The sequence below is a fragment of the Carassius carassius genome, chromosome 5 (genome assembly GCF_963082965.1).
Source record: "Carassius carassius chromosome 5, fCarCar2.1, whole genome shotgun sequence".
In the NCBI taxonomy this organism is placed as follows: domain Eukaryota; kingdom Metazoa; phylum Chordata; class Actinopteri; order Cypriniformes; family Cyprinidae; genus Carassius; species Carassius carassius.
This window is the reverse complement of record NC_081759.1, coordinates 16,154,872-16,181,002: the sequence shown is the minus strand read 5'-3', so window position 1 is coordinate 16,181,002 and position 26,131 is coordinate 16,154,872. Positions and strand designations below refer to the sequence as shown.

Genomic DNA, 26,131 nt, shown 5'->3' with positions numbered 1-26,131 from the left:
TTTTAGACATTTTAGGAATAATTTAATCACTGAAGCTCAAAGTTATCTATTATTATGCTATGATTTTTTTCACACAAAAATGTCTCACCAGTTGGACAGACAGGTGTGACTACTTTACATTCAATAGAAAGACTCTATAAGCAGGTTTTTAAAACATTGGAAAAAAGGTCTAATTTATATAATCACTGTATATTCTTAACTAAATACGAGTTTTTAAGGGAAAATAAGATTAGATTTACAGATATTTTACTTGTGTATAAAATTTTGCATGGTATGGTCCCACCTCCAATTAATACACAACTACAATTATTTATCAAATAAAGTAAATACATGTAATATTGTGTCCTTTTTTGCCATTTTTAATTAATTTCAAAGTGTATAATTTTCATAAATATCAGGTTAGGGCAAACTGAAAATGTAAAAATGTATAGTTATAATTTATGAATTAATCCATTAATTACAAAACTGATTACGATTTCTGTTGAACAAAACAATGGCGTTATACTTTCATGTTATCTTGTACATTTGTTCTGTTTAATTAATTGTTTTTTCAACGTTTCTCATGTTTTACTGTTAAACATTTAAAGTATTGTAACAACTTGCCCCATAACAGTATGACATTACCTTTTTTTATAATAAATAAATTAACATAAATTAATAAAGTAACATAAATAATCATAACTGAATATTACAACAAAAAAAATTATGACTAATAACAGCTTAAACTGTCCACAAAAGATTTATAACAGAGCATTATTTTGTAGATATGAGGGTTTGCCTTTCACGCGATTTCTCATTTTGACAGGAGCTGATAATATCTATCCCCTAAAGCTAGAAAACCAGCTACCAGTAACGTGCATCCATAATCCTTAATCATCGCTTCTGATTAGATTCACAGCTAGCCAGGCCAATAACAAACAGGAAACATATGAATGACCACACAGAAACCAAGCAGATAAAAGGACAAAGCACCGATGGCCTATTTTAATGCTAGAAAAAAGCTACATTTCGATTGAGCAGTCACTAAAAACATTCTGTATTAAAATGAAGAAGCTTAGTGATCCTGTTGTTTTTGTCCCGCTCAGGCCACGTGTGGATAAGGGTGTTTGTAACTCCCCTTCTCCTTTACTGCAGCAGCTGAGCTTTGTTCCATTGTCAGTTTAAAAGGATGAAAGTCTCATGTTACAATTTTCATATAAAATAACCCTTGGGCATAAAAAGGCTTGGTGTGTTGCATCGATCCATGGTCCCCTTTTGTCGTTATGCTGCAGGTAATTTTCTGTCGCAGGTGTGATATATTCTCTTGTTCCACGGCCGGCTTAGATCTCTTTGAACCTGAAAGAAAAGAGCAGATGAAACCACTGCGAACACATGGTGCAAAATTAAACGCTTCCCTTTTAATCATCAGATTCATTTGACAAAATGTTTAAAGTGGATAGCGGAGACCATTAGTGTAATGCATGCATTTCAATATAATAAAAAAAGCACCAAAAAATGTCTTAGCACAAATCAAGCTTTTTTTTATGGAAAATTCATAACCGGATTTTGTTCAAGCTACAAATTGACTTATAATTACAAGGGTGTCAGAGAAATTGAAGTGCACACATAATTTTCCACCTTGACACAGATCTCTACCAGTCATTTGGGACACAGTGAAAATTAACAAATCCCGAAGCGAGTCGCAGCTTCTTGGAGTAATTGTGATTGCCTTGCAACTACTAAAAATATCCTCCACTGAATCATATTAAAGACAGGAAGGCCCAATTAATTCAAGTACAGCATCTCTTTGGCCATGACATTTTTGGTAGCCACTACTACTAAGAACATGGAATGGCAATTAGCCCAATCAGCACCATTCAGGATATTTAAAAGCCACTAGCTAAAAAAAGAAGGTCAAATATAAACCTTAATGAAGTCATCTGCCAATAAAGTCACCCCCCCCCCCCCCCCCCCGTTTCTTTCTTTTTTATTATTCCAAACTATTGAACACATTAAGCATCAAAAGTGGTTTGATAATTATAGCAAATGCTTACTGAGCATCAAACCAGCATATTAGAATAATTTCTGAAAGATCGTGTGACACTGAAGACTAAAGTAATGATGCTGAAAATTCAGCTTTGCCGCCACAGCAATATTATACATTCTAGAAAATAGTTATTTTAAATTGCAATAATATTTCACAATATTACTGTTTTAACTGTATTATGCATCAAATAAATACAGCCTTGGTGAGCAATAAGAGTCATTTTTCAAATACATAAAAAAAAGTTTTGAACAGTAGTGTATATAGTGTATTTATCAGAATCAGCTTTATTGCCAGGTATGTTTACACATACGAGGAATTTGTTTTAGTGACAGAAGCTCCACAGCGCAACAGAATGACAATGACAAGACAGGACACAGATAATAAAAAGAATAATATAAAGAATAGAGAAAATAGACAATGTATAAAAAAGCAAAAACACAAAATATAATATAGACAATTATGATGTACAGGTATTATATGTGCACATTTGAAATGTAAACAAGTATGGTGTTAAATAGGTAATGTATATAGTGTTATGTGTTCCAAGATTGTTGTTGAGAGTTCATGAGATAGATTGCCTGAGGAAATCTTCTTACATATTTCTCCTTAAACACAAAGAACAAGAGCAAATTAGGGATATTTACCCTCTCAGCCTTGTTGTGTGTCCACACCATCCTCTGACCTCCTTATACACGAGCCTGGACAACAGCTACACAAACAAGAACAAGAGGAGACTGTGAAACACCAGCATGAAAACACGTTCATCAGGACAACTGAAAATTAGCTGTTATTTATTGGATAACAACAGTAATTATAACAAAAATAATAATACACATCATCTTTTAGTCTCACCAGACAGGCCAGCACATCAGCAGTAATGAGCATATAGAAAACATTATTCCATCCGGTGGGAGAGATCAGACCAGCCAACAGAGGTCCAACAGCGGCACCTAGAGCCCATTAAACACATTTCTCAACATGGGACTACCATCACAGGACACTGTGAAGTTTCCAAAACAAACACTGGTTTCTGAATGTTACATTTTTATTGACTGTCAATAACCTTTCAAAAATGATTTGTGAATGTAATATTCACTGCCAGATTATAGCACAAAATGTTTGACTTAAGTCAGCATCAAGCTCAAGAAAAAATAAAAAAAGCCACATTCTCAGCATACCTATTGATCCAGTGCCGTCAATAATGGCAGTCACAGTGGACAGTGCTCTGGAGTTCCCTCTCAAGCACTCATGGGTTCCCTAAAAGATAAAAAAAAAAAAAAAAACCATTATGAAATGTACAATACAAAGTGCTTGTTGCATTACAAAATAGATTATTGATCAGTTATTGACGGCAGGACTTGTAGGCTGGTCTCAATGTATCGGATTTGAACCTTTTTTTTAAAGACTTTAGAAATATCCACGTGAAGAGCACATGGAGGAAAGGTGCCCAGCGCTTACTAAGTCAGCTGATACAGCAGTGGTGATGAGGGCATAGGGTCCATTCACGAGAGCACCACACCACAGCAACATGCCTGCAGGTCCGAAAAGCAGAGGAGATACAGACCAAAAAAAAAAAAAAAAAGATTTTGTTTATCTGTTGTCAATTTGGCACCTTATTTGATAATTTACAAGATCCTCTGATCTCCTTATACTTGACATTATACAATATTATGATTACTATTATGATGTTTCAAAGGCAAACATAAGGTTTAAATATTATACTTAAAAGCTGGTCCCACTTTACATTAGGTGGCTTTTACTACTATGTACTTACATCAAAAAAATAAGTACATGTATGTTCAAATTGTATTGCAAATAATTTTTGTTGCTATTGAGGTGGGATACGGGTGAGGTTGGGTTCTGGGTAGGTTTAAGGTGTAAGGGATAGGTCAACAGTGTGATTATAAATGTTACTACAGATTTATTAATTACAGATATATTTGTGCCTGCATGTAATTGTAAGTACAATGCAAAACATGCATGCACGCAATAAGTGCATTTTATCAAATTATTAATTTATGTGCAAGTACAAAAGCCATGTACTCCATACTCACCTATGGTGGTTGGCAAGCCGTTCTGCCCGATCTTATTGAACAGGAACAGCTTGGGGAAGAAAAGCAAACATGAATAAGCAGCAGATCTCAAAGGAAAGAGAATCCCGTCCACGCGTTTACACAGGTTCACAGGTAAACTCGAGCTTGAGGGTTTCAGATGTCTGTAAAAACTCTGAGCAAACTGCATGATTTACCGACAACACTTCAGATTCTGTAGCTGCGCAAAACTAGCCAGCTTTGTTTTTTTTGGACCAGGCGAATAGTACTCATGGAAGCAGTGTTTTACAACAAACATTTACAGTGCCACTGGACATAAGCATTGCACATTAAAACTGATATAAACTTCCAAGTGTAAATTTTATAGTCCATAAAGCTAGCAAATAAACATGCATGTGTTTTGATAATTCTTTTACATACTCAATCTGGAACATCTTGTTGAAACAGATGTTTGCATTTTGCCCAAACTCTGAGAAAGAAAGAAAGAAAGAAAGAAAAAAAAAGAAAGAAAGAAAGAAAGAAAGAAAGAAAGAAAGAAAGAAAGAAAGAAAGAAAAAGAGAACAGTTCAACTAACCATTGGAGCAGCAATGATCAACATGGCACAGCAAGTAGTGGCTCTGCCTCCAGTGTAGTCAGATATCAGTCCAGCCAGGATGCCACCTAACACAGAAAATACCCTTATAGTGCCACCAATCTCAAGAATCAACCTTAGATATTTCTTATTCCTATAAACAATTTAAATACCACATACTTACCCACAATTCCTCCAACATCAAACAGCGTAGACAGGTCACCAGCTTTTTTAGGATCAAAATGAGCTAAGAGAGAGCAGACTCAGTGACTTTTTGACAGTTCATTTGTGTCTAAGAACTGAGTAAATATGAGAGAATCTGATGAAGCATTCTTACCAACATTAGCGATGTATAAAGGAAGCCAGTAGAGGAAGGTGTAGCTGACCAGCTTGGCAAAAAGCAAACACAAGGAGAACTCTATCACACCCTGAAGGACGAAAACAACACGATGAGCAAAAATGACAGGATGCTATTTACTCCTGTCCAACAGCTAGGGATCACTCGGTATCGGCAGATACTCAATATTCAATGACTCAGATTGAATCAGGAGCACAAAAAAAAAAAAAAAAAAGAAGTCAATATCAGAACATGCCTAGCAACCACTGAACGTAAATGATACTGTTCTCTATCAACTTGTACACTTGTAACCAATTCTGCAACATCATATTGCCTAATTTCTAACACTTCCCATTAGGAATATTTTGTAATTGTCTGACAAGTGGCCCAAACAGAGTAATATGTTTAAATACCATTAAATAAGACTTCATATTTTAAGAACAGATTTAATCTTAAACAGTTTATTATTTTAACAAAAAAATTGTATTTAGGTTTGGAAAGCAAAAGCATTATTTCTGATCCAAGAACCCCAGACACTTCACAGGATTGGCTCCTCTCTCATTCTCTTCAAAATAACACCTTACATTCGCTGACTAACAGCTGTGGGTGTAAATCTGAGAAGAACGGGTCACTCACAGGAATCCTGAGCGCTCCGCAGAAGCTGATGGCTTCTGTGTGATCCTCCACCGTCTCTGCGGCTGTGGAGGTGTTAGTGCTGAAGATCTCCTCATTACTGGACGAGTTCCCCCCCCCCCCGTTTCTTTCTTTTTTATTATTCCAAACTATTGAACACATTAAGCATCAAAAGTGGTTTCCAACATTGATAATTATAGCAAATGCTTACTGAGCATCAAACCAGCATATTAGAATAATTTCTGAAAGATCGTGTGACACTGAAGACTAAAGTAATGATGCTGAAAATTCAGCTTTGCCGCCACAGCAATATTATACATTCTAGAAAATAGTTATTTTAAATTGCAATAATATTTCACAATATTACTGTTTTAACTGTATTATGCATCAAATAAATACAGCCTTGGTGAGCAATAAGAGTCATTTTTCAAATACATAAAAAAAAGTTTTGAACAGTAGTGTATATAGTGTATTTATCAGAATCAGCTTTATTGCCAGGTATGTTTACACATACGAGGAATTTGTTTTAGTGACAGAAGCTCCACAGCGCAACAGAATGACAATGACAAGACAGGACACAGATAATAAAAAGAATAATATAAAGAATAGAGAAAATAGACAATGTATAAAAAAGCAAAAACACAAAATATAATATAGACAATTATGATGTACAGGTATTATATGTGCACATTTGAAATGTAAACAAGTATGGTGTTAAATAGGTAATGTATATAGTGTTATGTGTTCCAAGATTGTTGTTGAGAGTTCATGAGATAGATTGCCTGAGGAAATCTTCTTACATATTTCTCCTTAAACACAAAGAACAAGAGCAAATTAGGGATATTTACCCTCTCAGCCTTGTTGTGTGTCCACACCATCCTCTGACCTCCTTATACACGAGCCTGGACAACAGCTACACAAACAAGAACAAGAGGAGACTGTGAAACACCAGCATGAAAACACGTTCATCAGGACAACTGAAAATTAGCTGTTATTTATTGGATAACAACAGTAATTATAACAAAAATAATAATACACATCATCTTTTAGTCTCACCAGACAGGCCAGCACATCAGCAGTAATGAGCATATAGAAAACATTATTCCATCCGGTGGGAGAGATCAGACCAGCCAACAGAGGTCCAACAGCGGCACCTAGAGCCCATTAAACACATTTCTCAACATGGGACTACCATCACAGGACACTGTGAAGTTTCCAAAACAAACACTGGTTTCTGAATGTTACATTTTTATTGACTGTCAATAACCTTTCAAAAATGATTTGTGAATGTAATATTCACTGCCAGATTATAGCACAAAATGTTTGACTTAAGTCAGCATCAAGCTCAAGAAAAAATAAAAAAAGCCACATTCTCAGCATACCTATTGATCCAGTGCCGTCAATAATGGCAGTCACAGTGGACAGTGCTCTGGAGTTCCCTCTCAAGCACTCATGGGTTCCCTAAAAGATAAAAAAAAAAAAAAAAACCATTATGAAATGTACAATACAAAGTGCTTGTTGCATTACAAAATAGATTATTGATCAGTTATTGACGGCAGGACTTGTAGGCTGGTCTCAATGTATCGGATTTGAACCTTTTTTTTAAAGACTTTAGAAATATCCACGTGAAGAGCACATGGAGGAAAGGTGCCCAGCGCTTACTAAGTCAGCTGATACAGCAGTGGTGATGAGGGCATAGGGTCCATTCACGAGAGCACCACACCACAGCAACATGCCTGCAGGTCCGAAAAGCAGAGGAGATACAGACCAAAAAAAAAAAAAAAAAGATTTTGTTTATCTGTTGTCAATTTGGCACCTTATTTGATAATTTACAAGATCCTCTGATCTCCTTATACTTGACATTATACAATATTATGATTACTATTATGATGTTTCAAAGGCAAACATAAGGTTTAAATATTATACTTAAAAGCTGGTCCCACTTTACATTAGGTGGCTTTTACTACTATGTACTTACATCAAAAAAATAAGTACATGTATGTTCAAATTGTATTGCAAATAATTTTTGTTGCTATTGAGGTGGGATACGGGTGAGGTTGGGTTCTGGGTAGGTTTAAGGTGTAAGGGATAGGTCAACAGTGTGATTATAAATGTTACTACAGATTTATTAATTACAGATATATTTGTGCCTGCATGTAATTGTAAGTACAATGCAAAACATGCATGCACGCAATAAGTGCATTTTATCAAATTATTAATTTATGTGCAAGTACAAAAGCCATGTACTCCATACTCACCTATGGTGGTTGGCAAGCCGTTCTGCCCGATCTTATTGAACAGGAACAGCTTGGGGAAGAAAAGCAAACATGAATAAGCAGCAGATCTCAAAGGAAAGAGAATCCCGTCCACGCGTTTACACAGGTTCACAGGTAAACTCGAGCTTGAGGGTTTCAGATGTCTGTAAAAACTCTGAGCAAACTGCATGATTTACCGACAACACTTCAGATTCTGTAGCTGCGCAAAACTAGCCAGCTTTGTTTTTTTTGGACCAGGCGAATAGTACTCATGGAAGCAGTGTTTTACAACAAACATTTACAGTGCCACTGGACATAAGCATTGCACATTAAAACTGATATAAACTTCCAAGTGTAAATTTTATAGTCCATAAAGCTAGCAAATAAACATGCATGTGTTTTGATAATTCTTTTACATACTCAATCTGGAACATCTTGTTGAAACAGATGTTTGCATTTTGCCCAAACTCTGAGAAAGAAAGAAAGAAAGAAAGAAAAAAAAAGAAAGAAAGAAAGAAAGAAAGAAAGAAAGAAAGAAAGAAAGAAAGAAAGAAAGAAAAAGAGAACAGTTCAACTAACCATTGGAGCAGCAATGATCAACATGGCACAGCAAGTAGTGGCTCTGCCTCCAGTGTAGTCAGATATCAGTCCAGCCAGGATGCCACCTAACACAGAAAATACCCTTATAGTGCCACCAATCTCAAGAATCAACCTTAGATATTTCTTATTCCTATAAACAATTTAAATACCACATACTTACCCACAATTCCTCCAACATCAAACAGCGTAGACAGGTCACCAGCTTTTTTAGGATCAAAATGAGCTAAGAGAGAGCAGACTCAGTGACTTTTTGACAGTTCATTTGTGTCTAAGAACTGAGTAAATATGAGAGAATCTGATGAAGCATTCTTACCAACATTAGCGATGTATAAAGGAAGCCAGTAGAGGAAGGTGTAGCTGACCAGCTTGGCAAAAAGCAAACACAAGGAGAACTCTATCACACCCTGAAGGACGAAAACAACACGATGAGCAAAAATGACAGGATGCTATTTACTCCTGTCCAACAGCTAGGGATCACTCGGTATCGGCAGATACTCAATATTCAATGACTCAGATTGAATCAGGAGCACAAAAAAAAAAAAAAAAAAGAAGTCAATATCAGAACATGCCTAGCAACCACTGAACGTAAATGATACTGTTCTCTATCAACTTGTACACTTGTAACCAATTCTGCAACATCATATTGCCTAATTTCTAACACTTCCCATTAGGAATATTTTGTAATTGTCTGACAAGTGGCCCAAACAGAGTAATATGTTTAAATACCATTAAATAAGACTTCATATTTTAAGAACAGATTTAATCTTAAACAGTTTATTATTTTAACAAAAAAATTGTATTTAGGTTTGGAAAGCAAAAGCATTATTTCTGATCCAAGAACCCCAGACACTTCACAGGATTGGCTCCTCTCTCATTCTCTTCAAAATAACACCTTACATTCGCTGACTAACAGCTGTGGGTGTAAATCTGAGAAGAACGGGTCACTCACAGGAATCCTGAGCGCTCCGCAGAAGCTGATGGCTTCTGTGTGATCCTCCACCGTCTCTGCGGCTGTGGAGGTGTTAGTGCTGAAGATCTCCTCATTACTGGACGAGTTCCTCAGCAGAGGCTCCTGCTCCACACTCTCCTGAACACATTACAGACTGTTAGTGTTATACCAATAAAGATAAAAAGTGTTTGTTAAAGGAAGAACATTAAGTGACAGTACTTTAAGTACATACGCATGGGTGGAATACACTACACAACATTTGAATATATTTATGCCACAATGTTTTAGTCTGGAAGAGTCAGCCTGCAGATTTTGAGTTTCACAGAAAATCACAGGGTGCGCACAGACAGTTTTTTTTGTTTGTTTCAGTCAGAGGATATCAATCATATTTGATATTTTGATCTGATTTTAGAACATGTGTCTCCTATCAACATTGCATTTCATAATTTAGCAGACACTATAGAGATGCTGTTTTGAGGGTAATTTTTAAATAAATAAAAAGAAAACAAGTATACAGAATAGAAATAGAATAGAGTGGCAGTGTCAACAATTTCCATATTTCTGTGTAAATGTGTTGTGTTTGACAGTCTCTCAGTTCATGATGCTCACTCATTTAGTTATTCATACAGTATGTCAGCAAGTGTTTGATGCCTAGAGTTTAAAATCTGTTCTGGATTTTACATTATCCAGCCTTTAATCATTGAAACCAACATCATTAATCACATAGATCAAAAGCTGTATCATTGCTCTTCTCATGCTTGTAAACTTGTGCAGATTTCTCTGTTACTTCTGCTTTCAATTCTTAGGCCATGTCTTTACCAGATCCACTACAGTGTTGTGAACTACAGGCGCACAGCATGACAATGTTACATTCATCTGCTCAATTCTCTTGCTGCAAAAAAGAGGCCAAATGTATTGCAAACATTTAATTTTGCTTTCAGTTTGACAACAAAATGTTATTGATTTGTAACCAAATGGCAGTAAATGAGTGTTAGCCAGCCTTTTCACATAATCAATTTGCAAATAACGCAACTTCGGAAAATCACAGAAACAAAACACAAATGGGAAGGGAGCACTGCTGTTTAGCTGGTTATTCAAGTGAAATAATGGTTTTGTAACATATGTAGGTCAAAGAGTCAAACTCCAAAATATTTTGCATAGTTTTTTAAATTGTAACTGAACTCACATGGTGTTGTGGTTGAGTACAGTTCACATCTTCAGGTTCTGTAAAAACATAAACAACAAGGTTGTGATTTAGTTAGCAATTCTTTTTTCCACAAAATGAATCTTAAATTTGTTGAACTTATATTTTATATCTGCAGATAGTCAGTATTGTGTTTGTGTTGACTTTATTTAATTTTCAAATAGTAACTATCAAAAGTGGTTACAATAAAAAAATCTCTAAGTTAAAGTAATGGAAAATTGATGTGGCTGTAATTTAGTTGCACAATCTTTGTTTTAGTTTCGCTTCTGCTCCTGTTTTGCATATAATGGCAAATTTCCCTCCAATCTAAGGTGTGACTTACTTTCAACCAAGAACAAAAAGCAGATGACTCCAGCAGCAGCGATGATGATACCAGGCACAATGAATGACAGGCCCCACGCGGACGACACATAGGCTCCAGCAATGAGGGAGCCCAGAATGTTTCCTACTGAGGTGTGAGAATTCCAGATGCCCATGATAAATCCACGCCTGCATCAGAGAGCAATTTGGGAATTTTTTAAACTACATTGAAGATTGTAGTCAATTTTTTTATTACATTGAAGATTGAAGTCAACAGCTTATTAATACACTACCATTTAAAAGTCGGTAATATTGTAAGATGTCCTTACAAGGACTGTTCTATTTGAATATATTTTAAAGTGTAATTTACTCCAGGGAAGACAAATCTGAATTTCCTGCAGGTATTATTCCAGTCTTCAGAAATCACAATAAAACATTTCTTCTTACAATTTTTGATCCCAACAACAGTTGTGCTGTTTTATATAATTTTGGAAACTGTAATTTGAATTTTAAGAGATTTTTGCATGATTATGAAGTTTAATAGCATTGTTTGAAATAGACATCTTTTGTAACGTCTTACATTACTGTACTGTCATTTCTGATCAATGACTGATTAATTACTGATCCCAGACTTGTGAACTATAGTGTACATCTTAATGTGCACAATTCACCAATGAAGCTGTTTAAAATCAAGTTTAATACCTTGCCTTGCATTAAAAAAGACTCTGTCTTCCTTTGACATCACTTAGGCCATGCAGGCTATTGGATAATGTTAATAAACTGTTTATAAATAGAGATTTATGAATTGTTTTGTTAACTAAAGTTCACATCAGGCTTAGTTCCTAAATTAAATACCCTGTTTTCATGGCTGGATAAAAAAAGCAAGTATTGCCACATTTTTCTAGTGAAATATCCTTTTTCACTCTGAAATGTATCATATTGCTGTAGTAAAATGGGTCACAATTGTGATTTAAAAGAACAGTTCACAGCAGACAAGTTTTGGAGTGTGGAAGCAAGAGAGATCATTTAGATCTCGTTTTTTTTTTAAAAAAAAGTGCAGATACAATTCTGCACTGTAGACAGCGCACAAACTGAGAAGCAGCAAGTAACACAACAGTCACCTACTTTCCCTTCCCAAACCAGTTCCCGACACACGCTACTACTGCCGGCCAGCCTGTAGTCTGCACCAGCCCATTTAAGGCCTGTAAAAGAAAAAAAAAGAAAAAAAACATAGGAATCAGCAAGTCATGATCAAGATTCGGTCATGTGTTATCTGTGTGACTCATACTAGCATGACTAAAGATTTACTATGAAATAACTCTGGGAGAAGATGCTCAACATAATGTACATGTCAAGCATGCTTTGATAAGGTTTTTATTTGATAATAGTCAAACATACTTTTAATTTAATTTGGAAAAACTCCCTTATGACAAGAAATGTGTCATTGGAAAAGAATCACTTCTTTTTTTTTGGTTTCATATTGTAAAATTATGGTGCTCGCTTTGGTACTTTAAATGAAGTTTTTGATGGACTGATACAAATTTGGAGATACACTGGCTTAAATTTAGAAAGGAGAACTAGCTTACCTGAACTATGCAGTAATACCACAAAGAGTGGATTTGCCAGTAAAAGCCCAGGCCGAACAGAGCAGTGAAAATGCCACTGAGAATCATCCCTGAGCTCAGGTAGTAACGCAAGGGCAATCGCTCTCCAAATATCCCACTGTTAAAAATATTTCAGAACCAGCTGTTATACCTCAAGCAAAAAACACTAACCAAGAAAGTCCAACCAAGAAAACCCAATATCATACCTAAAGAACATGCCGATAGCATATGCAACAAGAAAGCAGTTGTCCAAGACTCCAAACAAGTTCTGGTAATTGTTCTGGTCTGAATTTTAAACAAAGAAATACATTGATGGGTTAATAGAAACTAGTAAACAGTAATTTGTTGTTGTTGTTTTCTATCAGCAAAGGGCATATTAATTGGTCAAAACATTTCTTATCCAACAGATGATTTGGATTTCAAATAAATTATGTTCTTTTGAACTTTTTATTTATCAAAGAATCATAAAAAAAATTATAATTTCAATATTTTATGCCACAAATCATTAGGATATTGAGTAAAGATCATTATCCATTAAGATATTTAGTAAATTTCCTACCGTAAATATACAAAAACTTAATTTCTGATTAGTAATATGCATTGCCAAGAACTTTATTTGTACAACTTTAAAAGTGATTTTCACAGTATGTAGATTTTTTTGCACCCTCAGGTTTTCAAATAGTTATATCGTGGCCAAATATTGCCCAATCATAACAAACCATACGTCAATGGAAAGCTTATTTATTCAGCTTTCATATATAAAAATACACTTAAGGTTTTGTGGTCCAGGGTCACAAAAGTTTAAAAGAAATGATTCTTGAGCACCAAATCAGCATATTAGAATGATTTTTGAAGGATCATGTGACACTGAAGACTGACTGCTGAAGATTCAGCTTTGCCATCACAGGAATAAATTACATTTTAAAATATTTTACAATAGAAAAATATATTTTAAATTGCATTATGTGTCACCATTTAAGTTTTTACTGTATTTTTTTTATCAATTAAATGTGAACATAAGAGACTTTTAAGCAAAGAATCAAACTCACCAAAAGGAGCCCAATCACACCAGGTGTCATTGTCAGTGATGTTGAGGTCTGCTGGATGAACAACATTAGAGCAGTTTCTGTGCAGCTGACTCTGTCAAAATATAAAATTATTATTTAACACATTTTATTCTTAATTTATTCCATGTAAACACAACCATGTGATTTATCAGTACAACAAAATCCTTTTGTTGCATGTCTTCTTTTTAGGTTAGGCCTATCACGCAGCTAGTTAATGTTTAGTTGCCAGGTCCTCTGACTTTTATTACCTTTACAATACTGATAGGCTTTCGAGAGAGGTGGTAGGTGGTGTAGAAGACAAACGTAAGGAGGAGGATGAAGAACCGGTACCTAATCAAAAGGAATAAGTTATTGAAATAAAAAATGTACAAGTCAAAAAGCATCAACAGTGGTTAAAGTGAAATCTGGAGTTGTCTGTAGTATTAAATAAAACAGCCAGGCAGTGATAGAAATGAAACCACACTACATGACTTACAGGAAAACAGCCTCACCTAAGGCAAACACACACACTGAATGATCTATCTATGTTTTTATACATTTCCTGTGGGGGAAGCACGCTTAACACTGTGTACATCAGTTCTGAAGGCGATGCATGCTCCAAAACAGAAACCTCTAACATTTAGGTCACAGTACTGTACTTTAACTTAAGTACTAATTTTCCATTCATGAGGTCCGCATATATTCATAAATCATGTTTCAATTGTGATTTAAGATTCTTAATAAATAAAATAAAAAAGCAATAAATGAAGTTGTGCATATACACACTGTGATTCAATTTACAGAGTAGTTAATTTGTGCAAAAATAAATAAATAAATAAAATTATATATATTAATTGCCTTTATTCAACAAGGTGACATGTATTTAGTAATGTTCGAGGAACTCTCAAGCAGCGTTAAAACTCTATATAAATAATCATGTCTGTTACAATAAGATCTCACATGATGGGAACACATTCAACATCACAGAGCATGCTATCTGTATAGTCTGCTGTGTTTACATGGGCCTGTTACTCACCAGCTGTCTCTAGAGAAAGAAGTAATGAGTTTGATTCCCGGGGCAAGAGATCTCATTTTTACAGTTAAAGTTGTCTCGTAGTTAAAAAAAAAAAAAAAAAAAAATTAATCTACTTTATAAATTATGTATAAAAAAATCCCATATCTATTAAGACTTGTAAAATCCACAATTTTAAGATTAAAATCAAGAACAACTAAAATACACAACGAATGCAGACTAACGTTAACTTAATCGTTTTGTCTCCGATCAGTTTGCGCTCATTTCTTGCGACCTAAAACTACGAGTCCATGTAATCATGTTCGCTGAAAGCCGGTGATCCTAAGCCGGATGAAAAAGTTGCATTTAAAGTATCGGAGACGTGTTGTCACTTCCCAGTTCCAGAGGTGGAAAAACCGTAAAGCGCTCTGAATTCCCAAAGATTTCCATGGTTGCCTTGGCCGGTGTCCATCTGCGATTCAACCTGGGTGCTATTAATACCGGTGTGTCTGGACTTACAAATCACATGAGTATTAGCTAGGCCTTATTGATCTTTAGCTCTTCCAGTGCTTGTGTAGCGTCTCCATTTTCCATACAGGGCTGCCTGTACGCAGTGTACGCGCACACACACACACACACACACACACACACACACACACACACACACACACACACACACACACACACACACACACACACACACACACACACACACACACTGGATCTGGCAGCGTGAACATGTGATACATCGTGACGTCACAAGGGCTCAAATTAACCCTTCATTCTTCGGCTTTCTTTTACTTTCAAAATAAATTGGTTAAAGCAGTACTTAACAATTCTTACCAATCTAGTTTTCTCGAAGGTGTGAGATCTCCCTTTCTTATTGTTATGTAGTTACAATGTCATTGTAATTACAATATTATAAATTGCCTGTTAAATAATCACATTTTCATAAAGAAGTACTTTTGCCTTGGCACCTAATTTATAAAAATAATTTTAGTCCTCACGTCTATTTTAGTTTTAATAATGGTGATATTCTTTATTAAAATTAAACCTTTTTTTTCAGATTGGGTCAATAATAATGTTATTATGGTTTCTGATGGTTACATACAGTCCTGTATGTGGTGCTGAAGACAAATCTTCTCATCTTATCTCTTTTGGGAATGCAGATATAGACAAAAAAATATTTCTGAAGGATTTCTGTATCTTTGTACATGCTTTTTCTTCACAGAATTTCTCTTTGTTATACAAATATGTTTTATATGGTTATCACAACTTTGATCAAATTATTAAGGACCAATATTTTTTCGAAAAACTTCATTTCAGGGTGCTACTTTTTTGTTTTCTGTAAGGAACTAAAATCCAACCTAGACACTATTCTTATATCCAGCAACAAAGCTCTTTTTTTTCATGATTTTGTACCCTGTAACTTTATTTTCAATTAATAATAATAATAATAATAAATAAATAGATAATAGCTGACTTAAAATATTTACTTTAGTTTAGAACTATCTTTTTAATAAAAAATAAAAAATTAAATAAAAAATAACTTTGACACAGTGTTTATGCCTTTATGTTCTATACTATATATTACACAAATCCTTTCAATTCATGAGCATCTGCTTGCACTGACAATATATATATATATATAGTTATAGTTATATATATATAGTTATATATGTAATAAGCCCAATCCTTTACCTATCAAAGAAATAAGGATGTTGTTTCTGGAATGGAAATAAGTACTTCTTATTTCCACAGACAGAAATAAACATGACTGCCATTCATTTACTGACATCTCAACCTGAAGCATATGATGAGGGAATATATGAGGATAATGGCTGAATAACTGTACAAAGGTCACATACACATTTACGTGCATTTAAGAAAACCAAGCTGTGACACAATAACCAATCACAGCAGTTGATTTTCCCAGTTCAATAATGTTTATTAAAACAGTAAAAATGCTGTAAAAAATTACAGGGAGGTATGTCAGGTATTTTAAAACCATCTATGGAGAACAATGAAAACATATCACACCATAAAATCATTACATTAATACAACACAACACTTCAGGCTGCCAGTCTTAAAACATGTTCAATAATGACTCTAAATATGGAATAAAATCACTTCCTTTGAAAATGGACATCCATAGAAGACGCTTTCCAGGTGGACGAATGCTGTCCAAAGCCTCCTTACTTCAGATCACAGCTTAGTAAGATAGACTGCAGGACCTGAGTATACGCTGCAGAAAACAATCAGAAAGGACCAATAAATAAACTCTAAAGTTGAATAAATGTCCAAAAAGTTGAGCAATGGCCACGATTACCCTTGTGAAGGAGTTGCTTAATTGTAGCGAATGTGTACTTGTAATCCTAAAAGTATATTTAAAAAAAACTACATTTGCAGATACAATAGATACAATATAAAAACAGGCCACTTACTGTAAATGTACTCAAAGAACACTTTCATGGTTATGTTTTCTTAACTTAAAGGTACACTTGTAATAATGGTAAAGTTATTAACAGATATTTCTATATAGTAAAAAATTCATTTTAAATCTTTTTTATTTTTATTTTTTTTGATGTGCTAAGATGCTTAAGCACAAGTGAGATACTTGATTAACTGGAGTGTTTTATTCAGTATTACATTTAAAGTGAAAATATTTTAAATGTACTAAACTTTATCACAAAATACATTACAAATAACAAATATACATTCAATATGCAACATTTTCTAAAGAAACTACATTCAAATGTATTTTAGTTTAGCTAGTCAGTTAATTTAGCAGTAAATGTTAACCATATTTTAAAGATAAACAATATATTATATTTTCGTTTAATTGTATGATTCTAAAACATTACATTCGCTTTCACTTGAATATATTGTTTTGAAGTATATTCCTTCATAATAAGTACTCGTTTTAAAACTATGACATCTTTTTTCAAAAGGGTATTTAAAAATAGTTTTTATCTTGTTATAAAATAAGGCTGTTGCTGTGATGAACTAAATCCATGATTTAACTTCAGACTGTCTGGTAAAAATATGTACCGTTATACTTCGTCATGAGAAGTGGAATAACAAAAGATGTCAGTTGTGACTGGTCCCACATGCATTGTCTGTCAAGTCATGGTACTGTGAGTAACAACATTTATGACATGAAAACAGGCACGACGTGACAAGTTCCCAGCAACACAATCACAACCAATCAGAACATTTCTGAAGTTCATTTATAAGACACAGGAATTACGACCAATGATATTTCTCTGTGGGCGGGGCTATGCCACAGAAATAGGAACCAATCACCTGACAAAATGTTGTGTTACTTGGACAAAAAAAATCTGAATTACCCAAAACACAGTGTAACAAGACAAAGAAAAGCTCTATAATTCTAATAAAAACTAAAAACACAGAGTGAGTAGTTTACCTTTTGGATTATTGTAGAAGATGCAGTTGTTGGCGCAGGTATCCGGATGACTGTCCCAGAAAGAGTCTCCACAGCAGCACAGAGGAGGCAGCTCTGTTTTATTCTTCTCCAGCTTCTCTTTCATTAGAGCCTGCATGGCTTCAATGTATCTGTCACAAAATCATCACAGCTCTTTACATACAATTAGAGCACAATTCTGGAAAACAATAGAAGTTATGGTGTATTTATGTTTCGTTTATGGTTATATTTTAGGGTCAGTAAGATGTTTAAAGTGTCAATAATGGCATTTACAATGTTACAAAATATTTTTATTTTAAATGAATGCTGTTCTTTTGAACTTTATTTTCATTAAAGAATCCTGAATAAAATGCACCACGGTTTCTTCAAAAACACTAAGCAGCACAACTGTTTTTAATATGGGTTATAATAATAAATGTTTTTAAACACAAATTTAGCAAATTAGAATGATTTCTGAAGGATCATGTCACCGACTGCCAAAAACTCAACTTTGCTATCACAGATAGCAAATATAATGCTTTAATATAATACTATTTTACAATATAACTGTTTTTAAAGTATTCATGATCAAATAAATGAAGCCTCTGTGAGTATAATAGATTTTTTTTTCAAACTTCCCACCCCAAGCTTTTGATGTATTTACCCTTATAATGAACATACTCATAGCAAGATAACTTGTGCAGTATGTACCGTTTGCTTTCTTTGTTCCTCTTTGTTTTCTCTCGTCTCTCTACCTTCTCTGCTGCCTCCTCCTCGTCAAGTCTCAATCGCTCCAAAATCAAATACTCCCTCTCAGCCTTGTCTTTACTTTCTTCCTCCTGCTGTCGCTGCCTCTCCATCTCCTTCTCCTCTGCTTTCCTGAGTTGTTCTTTTTCATTCTTAATCCTACACACAGGAAAAAAAAGTTCTCTGAGTTTATAAAAGAAAGTATAAAGCGCACATGGAGTCTTTTGTGTTCTTGGACAACATAATAAAAGAAAAATGATGTGTGGTTACTTGTTTCAACAGTACAAAAAAATGCACTTAGGCTTAAGGACAGATTACTAAAATAAACCACTACCAGTTGAGGTATAGGAAAACCCATATTAGTTAAGAAGTTTAAAATATGTGTATTTGTTATAGGAGTGACATTTTTGAGTAATATTCATGCCTTTTTTTATATTGGTCTTTGTGTCTAAGAGCAATCATTCTAACAGTCTTATTTTTAGTGCAGTGTTATCATTATTTTACAGTAACTAGACAGTCATGTAAACCATTTACTGTAGCCTGAATACAAGAGAGACGCCAAAAGAGAAGTGAGCAACCATTATGGGGAAAGAAATGAAAATAGACATGCTTTTTAGTAGAAGTGAGATAAGCAATGCAAATGTGTTGCTTTTGTAGAGAAGATACTTGTAAACATGTGGTGAGATTTGACCTTGCAGTTCTCTTTAGATGTTTCCTGTGCCTTTGGTGTTCCTTCACTTGCTCTCGCTCAATGTCCAAGAAGTGGCGTCGATACATGAGGAACTGAGACTGTCTCTGAAACAACAGTTAGCACTTTGAAGAAAACAAGATTCCACCTAAATCAAGACTAAACACTAAATACACTACCAGAAATTATATTTTTATTAATCAGTGATTAATTAAATGTAAAACAGATAATACTTAAAAAATGTATCACCATTTGCACAAAAATATTAAGCAGCACAACCGTGCTTACAAGAAATGTTCCTTGAGCAGCAAATCAGCATATTAGAATGAATTTGTATGAATCATGTGGCAGTGGTTTTAAAATATATTAAAATAGACAACAGTTATTTATTTACTTTTAGTCAGTTAGCACTTTTATCCAAACGTGACTTACAAATGATGACAATGGAAGCAATTAAAACCATCAAAAGAGCAATGATATGCAAGTGCTCAAGACATAGCATAGGTTTTTCTTTTTGTTAATCGTAAAAAAAAAAGAAAACGAACAGACAGAATTCAAAAAGATTAGAATAGAAAGATTGTGAGTTTTTTTTTTTAAGAAAACAAGCAGTTAATAAATGAACAAATTGCAAGTCTAAAAGGGACATGTTGTTTTAAAGAATAGAATTAGAATAATTTAATTGCTTTAATTGTATTGCTTTTATTTAATTTGTTTGAATAATTATTAAAATAATGTATATTTTAAATTATAAGGTATTTATTAGAAAATGTAATTGTATTTTTTACATTTATTTGCCACAATTATAAAAATGTACACTGATCTCCCTAATAAAAAGCATTATAAAGCATAATTCCCTACCTGCCTCTTCAGCTCCTCCTGATTCTCATGAGGCCAAAGCACTTGGGAAGCTCTGTAGTCAGTTGTGAAGGAAACAGTGGGATCTTGCTCATACACCTGCAGAGACACCAATATGTATCTAAGAAATAATAAAAGGCATTGTATTACAGAATAATATTATTTTATGTTGAACATTTTATAAGGACCATTTGGTGTAAGATAGCACTGATTCAGAAAGTGCATCATTATTCTAAAAGAACCCACTAAAACAGGCAGAGAACGTCTAAGCTATAAATATGTAAAACCACCAAGCAGTGTGTGAGGTTTAGGGACTGGTGAATTTAAAATCAATTGTGTTACAATAATAATTAAGTAAGCAACAAACTGGTAGCTCATTAAAATAATGTTACAGTAGTAGTATTAGAAGTTTTGGATACCAAGAACCCTCCCAATATGACAATCCCCTCATGATGGACCCCATCCCTAAATTATAAAGACAGCTATATATTATCATGTATTTAAATCCATTTGTACTGTGTGAAAAGAAATAGTATGTGTGATGTGATAAAGAGGAGAAAACTAATTGTAGAAAAATAGTTGTTTCCAAATGAAATGTCATTGTCTAAAGCTAATTACTTTTTATGAACTTTTCCTCCATAAAACTATATGCAGATTTGTTGTTTTTTCTTAATCTAAAAACTAGTGCTGCTAATAGAATAAAATAATCACAATTATAGTTAGAAGTGGAAATAAATTTTAATATTATCAAATTTGGAAAACATGAATGTGTAAAAAAGTTACATGTATTTAATTAAATGTTAAAACGTGACAGCCTTAACATATCTCTAGTATCTCATGCCAGTTAAAAACAAACAAACAAACAAACAAACCATCAAAAATAAAAAATAAATAATAGACCAGGGATTTCCAAAGAGTTGACCAGGGACCAACAGGGGCCCGCAAGGTTGTTGTGTGATGGGAAGGGAAAAATCTAATAACAGACACACACACACACACACACACAAATATATATTTATACATATATATTTGTGTGTGTGTGTGTATGCACATGCATCTTGGTACTCTCCAAAATGGCGCATAAAAGGTTTTCATGTAGCTTCATAAAATTAGCCTTTTGCCGGCCCCTCCCCCAAAACGGCCATTGTCCAATCACACATCATAGCAACCGTTACTATGTGAGGCAGTTCCGACAAACTTTGACTCCAAGCAAGATGGTGAATCGGTGCGCCCACGGCGTTTGTAGATCGGACACTAGAATAGAGCTGTAATCGGGCCTTAAATGTTAGGCCACACAGGACCCGAGCCCGACAGGTTTCGGCCCGAGTCAGACAAGTACATTTTGATTGACAGCTTTTTAAAAGCCCGAACCCGTTTACAGTCCGACATTATTCAAATGTACGCACGCACACAGCTCTTTTGCCTTTTGTCAAGAATGAGTCATTTATACATGTTTTAACATAATTTATACATGACTAACGTAATAGGCCACTTGGAAGTTTGAACAAAGAAATAAAATAAGTCCTCTGTGACATCGTAACATCTCAGAACTCTAAACTCATTTAGCCTATAAACAGGCTAACGCACCAATAAAAACGAGTCTTTCTTAAAAATTTTAATTAAGATAAATTCTAAATTAAGATGGGTATTCGGCAATAACGAAATTAATTAAGATAAAGACTCTGCCTTATTTGCTTCGCCATAGCAGCTGAAATTTAATAAAAGAATAATGCCAACATTAGCCTATATAGGCTAGCCTATATGTCTACATTATGCATTTAAGACTCAATTAGTATTTAGTTATCATTTTTAAAACCTTTACTCACCAAGATAATAATAAAAATAGCTACTCGCAATAGACAATAATAGACCATAACATATGAAAGAGAACTTTCCCGGCAGTGCAAGAGCATGACTGGTACACAAGGCTGTGCTGGTTGCATTTGAGGTACAGGTCATGGTGTTTCTCAGATTTCGCTTTTTTTTCCTCCACGGCATACTGTAACCCCTTTTGCCTCGATCTGGAGGATATCGCGGAGGTATTACTCCAAAAAAGGTCACTGACACTCACGGGTATACCTCTTCCCGTCATGGCAATCTGTCGCGCTGGAGGTGTTTGACCATTTGTTTGTCGGAAGTAGCAACCGTAACTAAGGGGGGCGGGGCTTAGCGAAAGGCTAATTACAGTTGAACCACTGATTTCACATGAACTACTTTAACGATGTCCTCACTACTTTCTGTGCGTTGACCGCAGGAAGACCCTTGCTGTCCGTGGAGGGTCAAAAAGCTCTCGGATTTCAACAAAACATCTTAATTTGTATTCCAAAAATGAACAAAGGCCTTACAGGTTTGAAACGACATAAGGGTGAGTAATTAATGACAGAATTCAAATTTTGGGGTGAACTATCTCTTTAAACCACACTAGATCTTCTTACCATGTCATTCTGAAAAGTAACAGTCTTGCTTCTGTGGCGATGCAAATGAAGAGGTTGATCATGCTGCCCCAAAAGCATCTCATCTTCCACTTCAACATCCTGCTCGTTCTCCTCTCCTCCATCATTTGTACTTTCAGCATAATCCTTCTGATCTCTCCAAGTGTGTGATTCAGGTTTCTGTATATAACAAAAGGCGAAGATATTAATACTACAACACTGAATGTTCAGGTCTCAAAAATGACCCTAATGCATCATGCATGACTCACTTCTCTCGCTGTGGATCTTTTCCATCTCCCACCAGGTAGCTGTGAGAGTTCATCACCCTCTTTCACTGTCTGATGAGCAGCTAGTCTGTGTCTCACCTGCTTCCTGACTTTAGTGACCTGGACAAGCGTAAAGAAACTCACCCTTACATCTCTATTCTGCCGAATCACACAAGCAAAACACAGAAGATCCACATAGATGTATGAAGCTCTGTAAATACCCGTACATTATGTGTATGGTGATGTGAAGAAACAGCCTCCGTCCCCAGAGCGCTGACACAGCGAGAGCTGGGACTGCAGATTGCTCTCTCCCCATGTGTCCAGGAAGGGAATAAATTGATGGTTTGTTGTGATACTTTGCTGTCACATTCAACCTGAAGATAGTGTTCACATTAATAATTTTATGAGCATGGGTATTTAAGAATTCGTTAGGACACATTTGGAATTTCCACTACCATATATAGTTCAAGTAAAGCAAAGCCATAATAAGATGTCATGAAGTGATCTCTTACTGTCTCATATGATTTCAGTAGCTGCTGTTGTTTGCGCAGACGGGTCTGCTGCAACACACGTTCACGGACTGCATGCTGAAATCGGCGCAGACTCTCCTCTTTCTCTCGTCTGGTCTCTTCTAGAAGCTCTTCTGTGCGCAAAGCCTGGACCTTCCATGCACACAGGGATACATTTACAGGACACGTGTGGTTGTGAATGCCTTAGCCGTCTGCATCAGATATCCACTAGTAGGAACTTTCCATAAATCTTCTTCAGTCTCAAGATGTCATTTTTATACAAGTCTATTGATTTGGTTTTGCAATTTGTGTAAAACTAATTTGAGATATGTCAAAAAATTGTGTCTCTAAAAATATCCTAAAAACACCTCTTCAAGATGCGTAAATAAACTTGAAAAAATAAACCTGCAAAGCTAGCAGAAAAACTATGCACAAGTGCACCTAGGACAAAAGCTGCTTGAAATGAAAAGGATGGTCACACTAAATGTTGATTTTGTTTAGTTTATAGAATTTAGTTGATAAAGAAAATCTATTCATGACATTATTTTTGACAACATCCTCATTTTACAGCATTTTTACACAAGTGCGAAAACCATTAACAGTAATGGAGCTTTGCAGGTAGGTTTCTTGAAGTGTCTTGAAGACGTTGCCACAGTTCTTCTGGATTCAGTCTGTCGCAGTTTGTTCTGTTTCTTCATGTCATGATATATATACACACACACAATAAGTAATAACCAGTGGTATTATTACCATATTATTATTATTACCGTTTTTATTAGGATTTTTATTTTTCCATTTTCATCTTTTAAAGTATTTTTTTTAATTTGTACTGTTTTTATTCATTTTTGTTTTACTATAGATTTTTACGTATTTATTATTATTAATTTTTTCAGTTTTAGTTTTAATACTTCAACTTTAATGAAAAATAGAAATGTTGCATGGGCAACTAGGTGGAATTAAAAGCTTTTTTTAAGCTTTATTTTTATTTATTTATTTATTTTTTACAATTATTTTATTACAATTAATGTTTATTTTATTTCAACTTTAATTTTCAAGTTTAAGTTAATGATAGTTGCTCAGATAACGGCAAAGTAAACAGTTATTTTACCCGAAATTGAGATTTTACTCAGTAGCAGCTAATAAGCTAGTTTGGGCCCAAATGTTGGAATGTGATTAATGTTTTTTTTTTTCTAAAATAAATGTATTTTCTATAAATTTCCCTGTAATTGTTTAACAGGCCGTAATCATCCTGAGATGGATGGATACACTTAATGAGACACCAACATGTACCGTAATAGTTGAAAGTGCCAGTCAAGGAAAATCGTGTTCTACATCTCTCATGTTATCATATTATTGTAAGTTGTTACCGCGGGATCCTCGTGACTCTCATCGCCGCTCTCCACCCAAACAGCCACAGGCGCCACAGCCGGGTTCCTCTCTGCCAACACTCTCACATCTTTGGCCTTTCTCCTGCTTCCAAATGTTGTCCTTTTGTATTCTTTTAAGAGCTTCTTTTGTGTTATCGAAGAGCAAACCCTTTCTTTAACGTTAGCTGTTTTTGCTTGATTCATTTTCGCGGAAACCCCTGGTAACTTGGATATGAATGGGTAACTTAACGTATAACTATCATTTACGGCATTTTGGGAGCCACTGATGTTCAGACCTTATTACCAAGCAAGACACCGGTCCTTTGAGCAAAAACAAAACTTCTTTATACGAGTCTTTTTACAGTATAATATTGTTTCTGTCCTCAAACAAATAGCGGTAATATTTACATAGCTGTAACTGTCAGAATTATAGCTCCGTTGTCAATGACGCTAACAGAATCATAACTTTTAGACACGCCCATTTATGCTTCTATTGGCTACAGCTTGTAAAGGTAAGCTCTTATTCGTCGAAAGCAACGCCATTCAAAACTTGTGGCGATTAGGTCACGCCTGATGTGTTCATAAATGAAAGTTCGATTGGGAAAAGAAAAACTGCTCGTTTTAGTTCCACAGTGACTGAAAATAAATATGGTGGTTTAACACAGAATTCCATATAATTACAATTATTATAAATCTAATTTATATTGTGTATCAGCTTTAAACGGGGCTATGTTACTATTATTATTATAAAAAATAACTTGAAACATCGTGTTATCATTTTAAATGGCCACTGTTGTTAACACTGTAATCTCGTTTTCATCAAGGAATAATAATAATAATAAAAGTCTCATAATTGGGACTTTCCTTTGCGAGGTTATAACGAATGAGATTTAAACTCAGAATTGCGAGGTAAACAAACAAACATACAAACTCCCAAGTTGTAAGATAAAAAAGTCGGAATTAATATATATATATATATATATATATATATTTTAATTTTAATAATAATTTATTTGTAATTAAATTTGTAAAAAAAAAAAAAAAAAAAAAAAAAGAACGCTTCCATGACTACTTATGAAAGTATTTTAAAACTTTTTTTTTTCATGCTTGAAACTGTTTTGGGGGGCATTGTTTTTTACTCCGGGTTATTTATTAGCATTCCCTGCACTTATTTGGGTTTCTGTCTCCAACTTATACATTTATGCATGGGTATGAATCAACACAAGAACAGCCTGCTCCCTTTACAATGCCTG

At 34.6% G+C, this 26,131-nt stretch overlaps 2 protein-coding genes across 2 annotated transcripts; both read right to left on the bottom strand.

The window, feature by feature from the left end:
* Positions 1-956: 956 nt before the first annotated feature.
* On the bottom strand, positions 957-15,214 carry LOC132140190 (glucose-6-phosphate exchanger SLC37A2-like). The gene is made up of 27 exons (XM_059548997.1): positions 14,614-15,214; positions 13,847-13,928; positions 13,581-13,671; positions 12,738-12,816; positions 12,514-12,649; positions 12,053-12,129; positions 10,950-11,116; positions 10,610-10,647; positions 9,424-9,561; positions 8,788-8,878; positions 8,635-8,697; positions 8,454-8,539; positions 7,878-7,926; positions 7,282-7,355; positions 7,002-7,080; positions 6,676-6,773; positions 6,468-6,532; positions 5,623-5,746; positions 4,987-5,077; positions 4,834-4,896; positions 4,653-4,738; positions 4,081-4,129; positions 3,485-3,558; positions 3,205-3,283; positions 2,879-2,976; positions 2,671-2,735; positions 957-1,335 (listed from the first exon to the last, which is right to left on the bottom strand). The coding sequence occupies exons 1-27, from the start codon at positions 14,667-14,669 to the stop codon at positions 1,320-1,322; spliced, it is 2,214 nt and encodes a 737-aa protein (XP_059404980.1). The 5' UTR covers positions 14,670-15,214; the 3' UTR covers positions 957-1,319.
* Positions 15,215-16,567: 1,353 nt separating this feature from the next.
* On the bottom strand, positions 16,568-25,166 carry ccdc15 (coiled-coil domain containing 15). Its single transcript, XM_059549892.1, has 10 exons — positions 24,879-25,166; positions 23,515-23,664; positions 23,230-23,376; positions 23,006-23,122; positions 22,740-22,916; positions 20,308-20,403; positions 19,453-19,556; positions 18,726-18,920; positions 18,018-18,166; positions 16,568-16,835 (listed from the first exon to the last, which is right to left on the bottom strand). The coding sequence occupies exons 1-10, from the start codon at positions 25,080-25,082 to the stop codon at positions 16,786-16,788; spliced, it is 1,389 nt and encodes a 462-aa protein (XP_059405875.1). The 5' UTR covers positions 25,083-25,166; the 3' UTR covers positions 16,568-16,785.
* Between the last annotated feature and the right edge of the window lie 965 nt (positions 25,167-26,131).

Excerpts from the sequence above, each read along its gene's own strand:
- LOC132140190 (XM_059548997.1), bottom strand. The coding sequence starts at position 14,669 with ATGAGATCTCTTGCCCCGGGAATCAAACTCATTACTTCTTTCTCTAGA. Across the intron at positions 9,562-10,609 it reads GTACTCAACCACAACACCAT|GAGAGTGTGGAGCAGGAGCC; the intron begins GTGAGTTCAGTT and ends TAATGTGTTCAG. Across the intron at positions 8,540-8,634 it reads TGATGTTGGAGGAATTGTGG|GTGGCATCCTGGCTGGACTG; the intron begins GTAAGTATGTGG and ends TTTCTGTGTTAG.
- ccdc15 (XM_059549892.1), bottom strand. The coding sequence starts at position 25,082 with ATGAATCAAGCAAAAACAGCTAACGTTAAAGAAAGGGTTTGCTCTTCG. Across the intron at positions 19,557-20,307 it reads AGGAGGAGCTGAAGAGGCAG|AGACAGTCTCAGTTCCTCAT; the intron begins GTAGGGAATTAT and ends CTGTTGTTTCAG. Across the intron at positions 18,167-18,725 it reads AGGAACAAAGAAAGCAAACG|ATACATTGAAGCCATGCAGG; the intron begins GTACATACTGCA and ends ATTTTGTGACAG.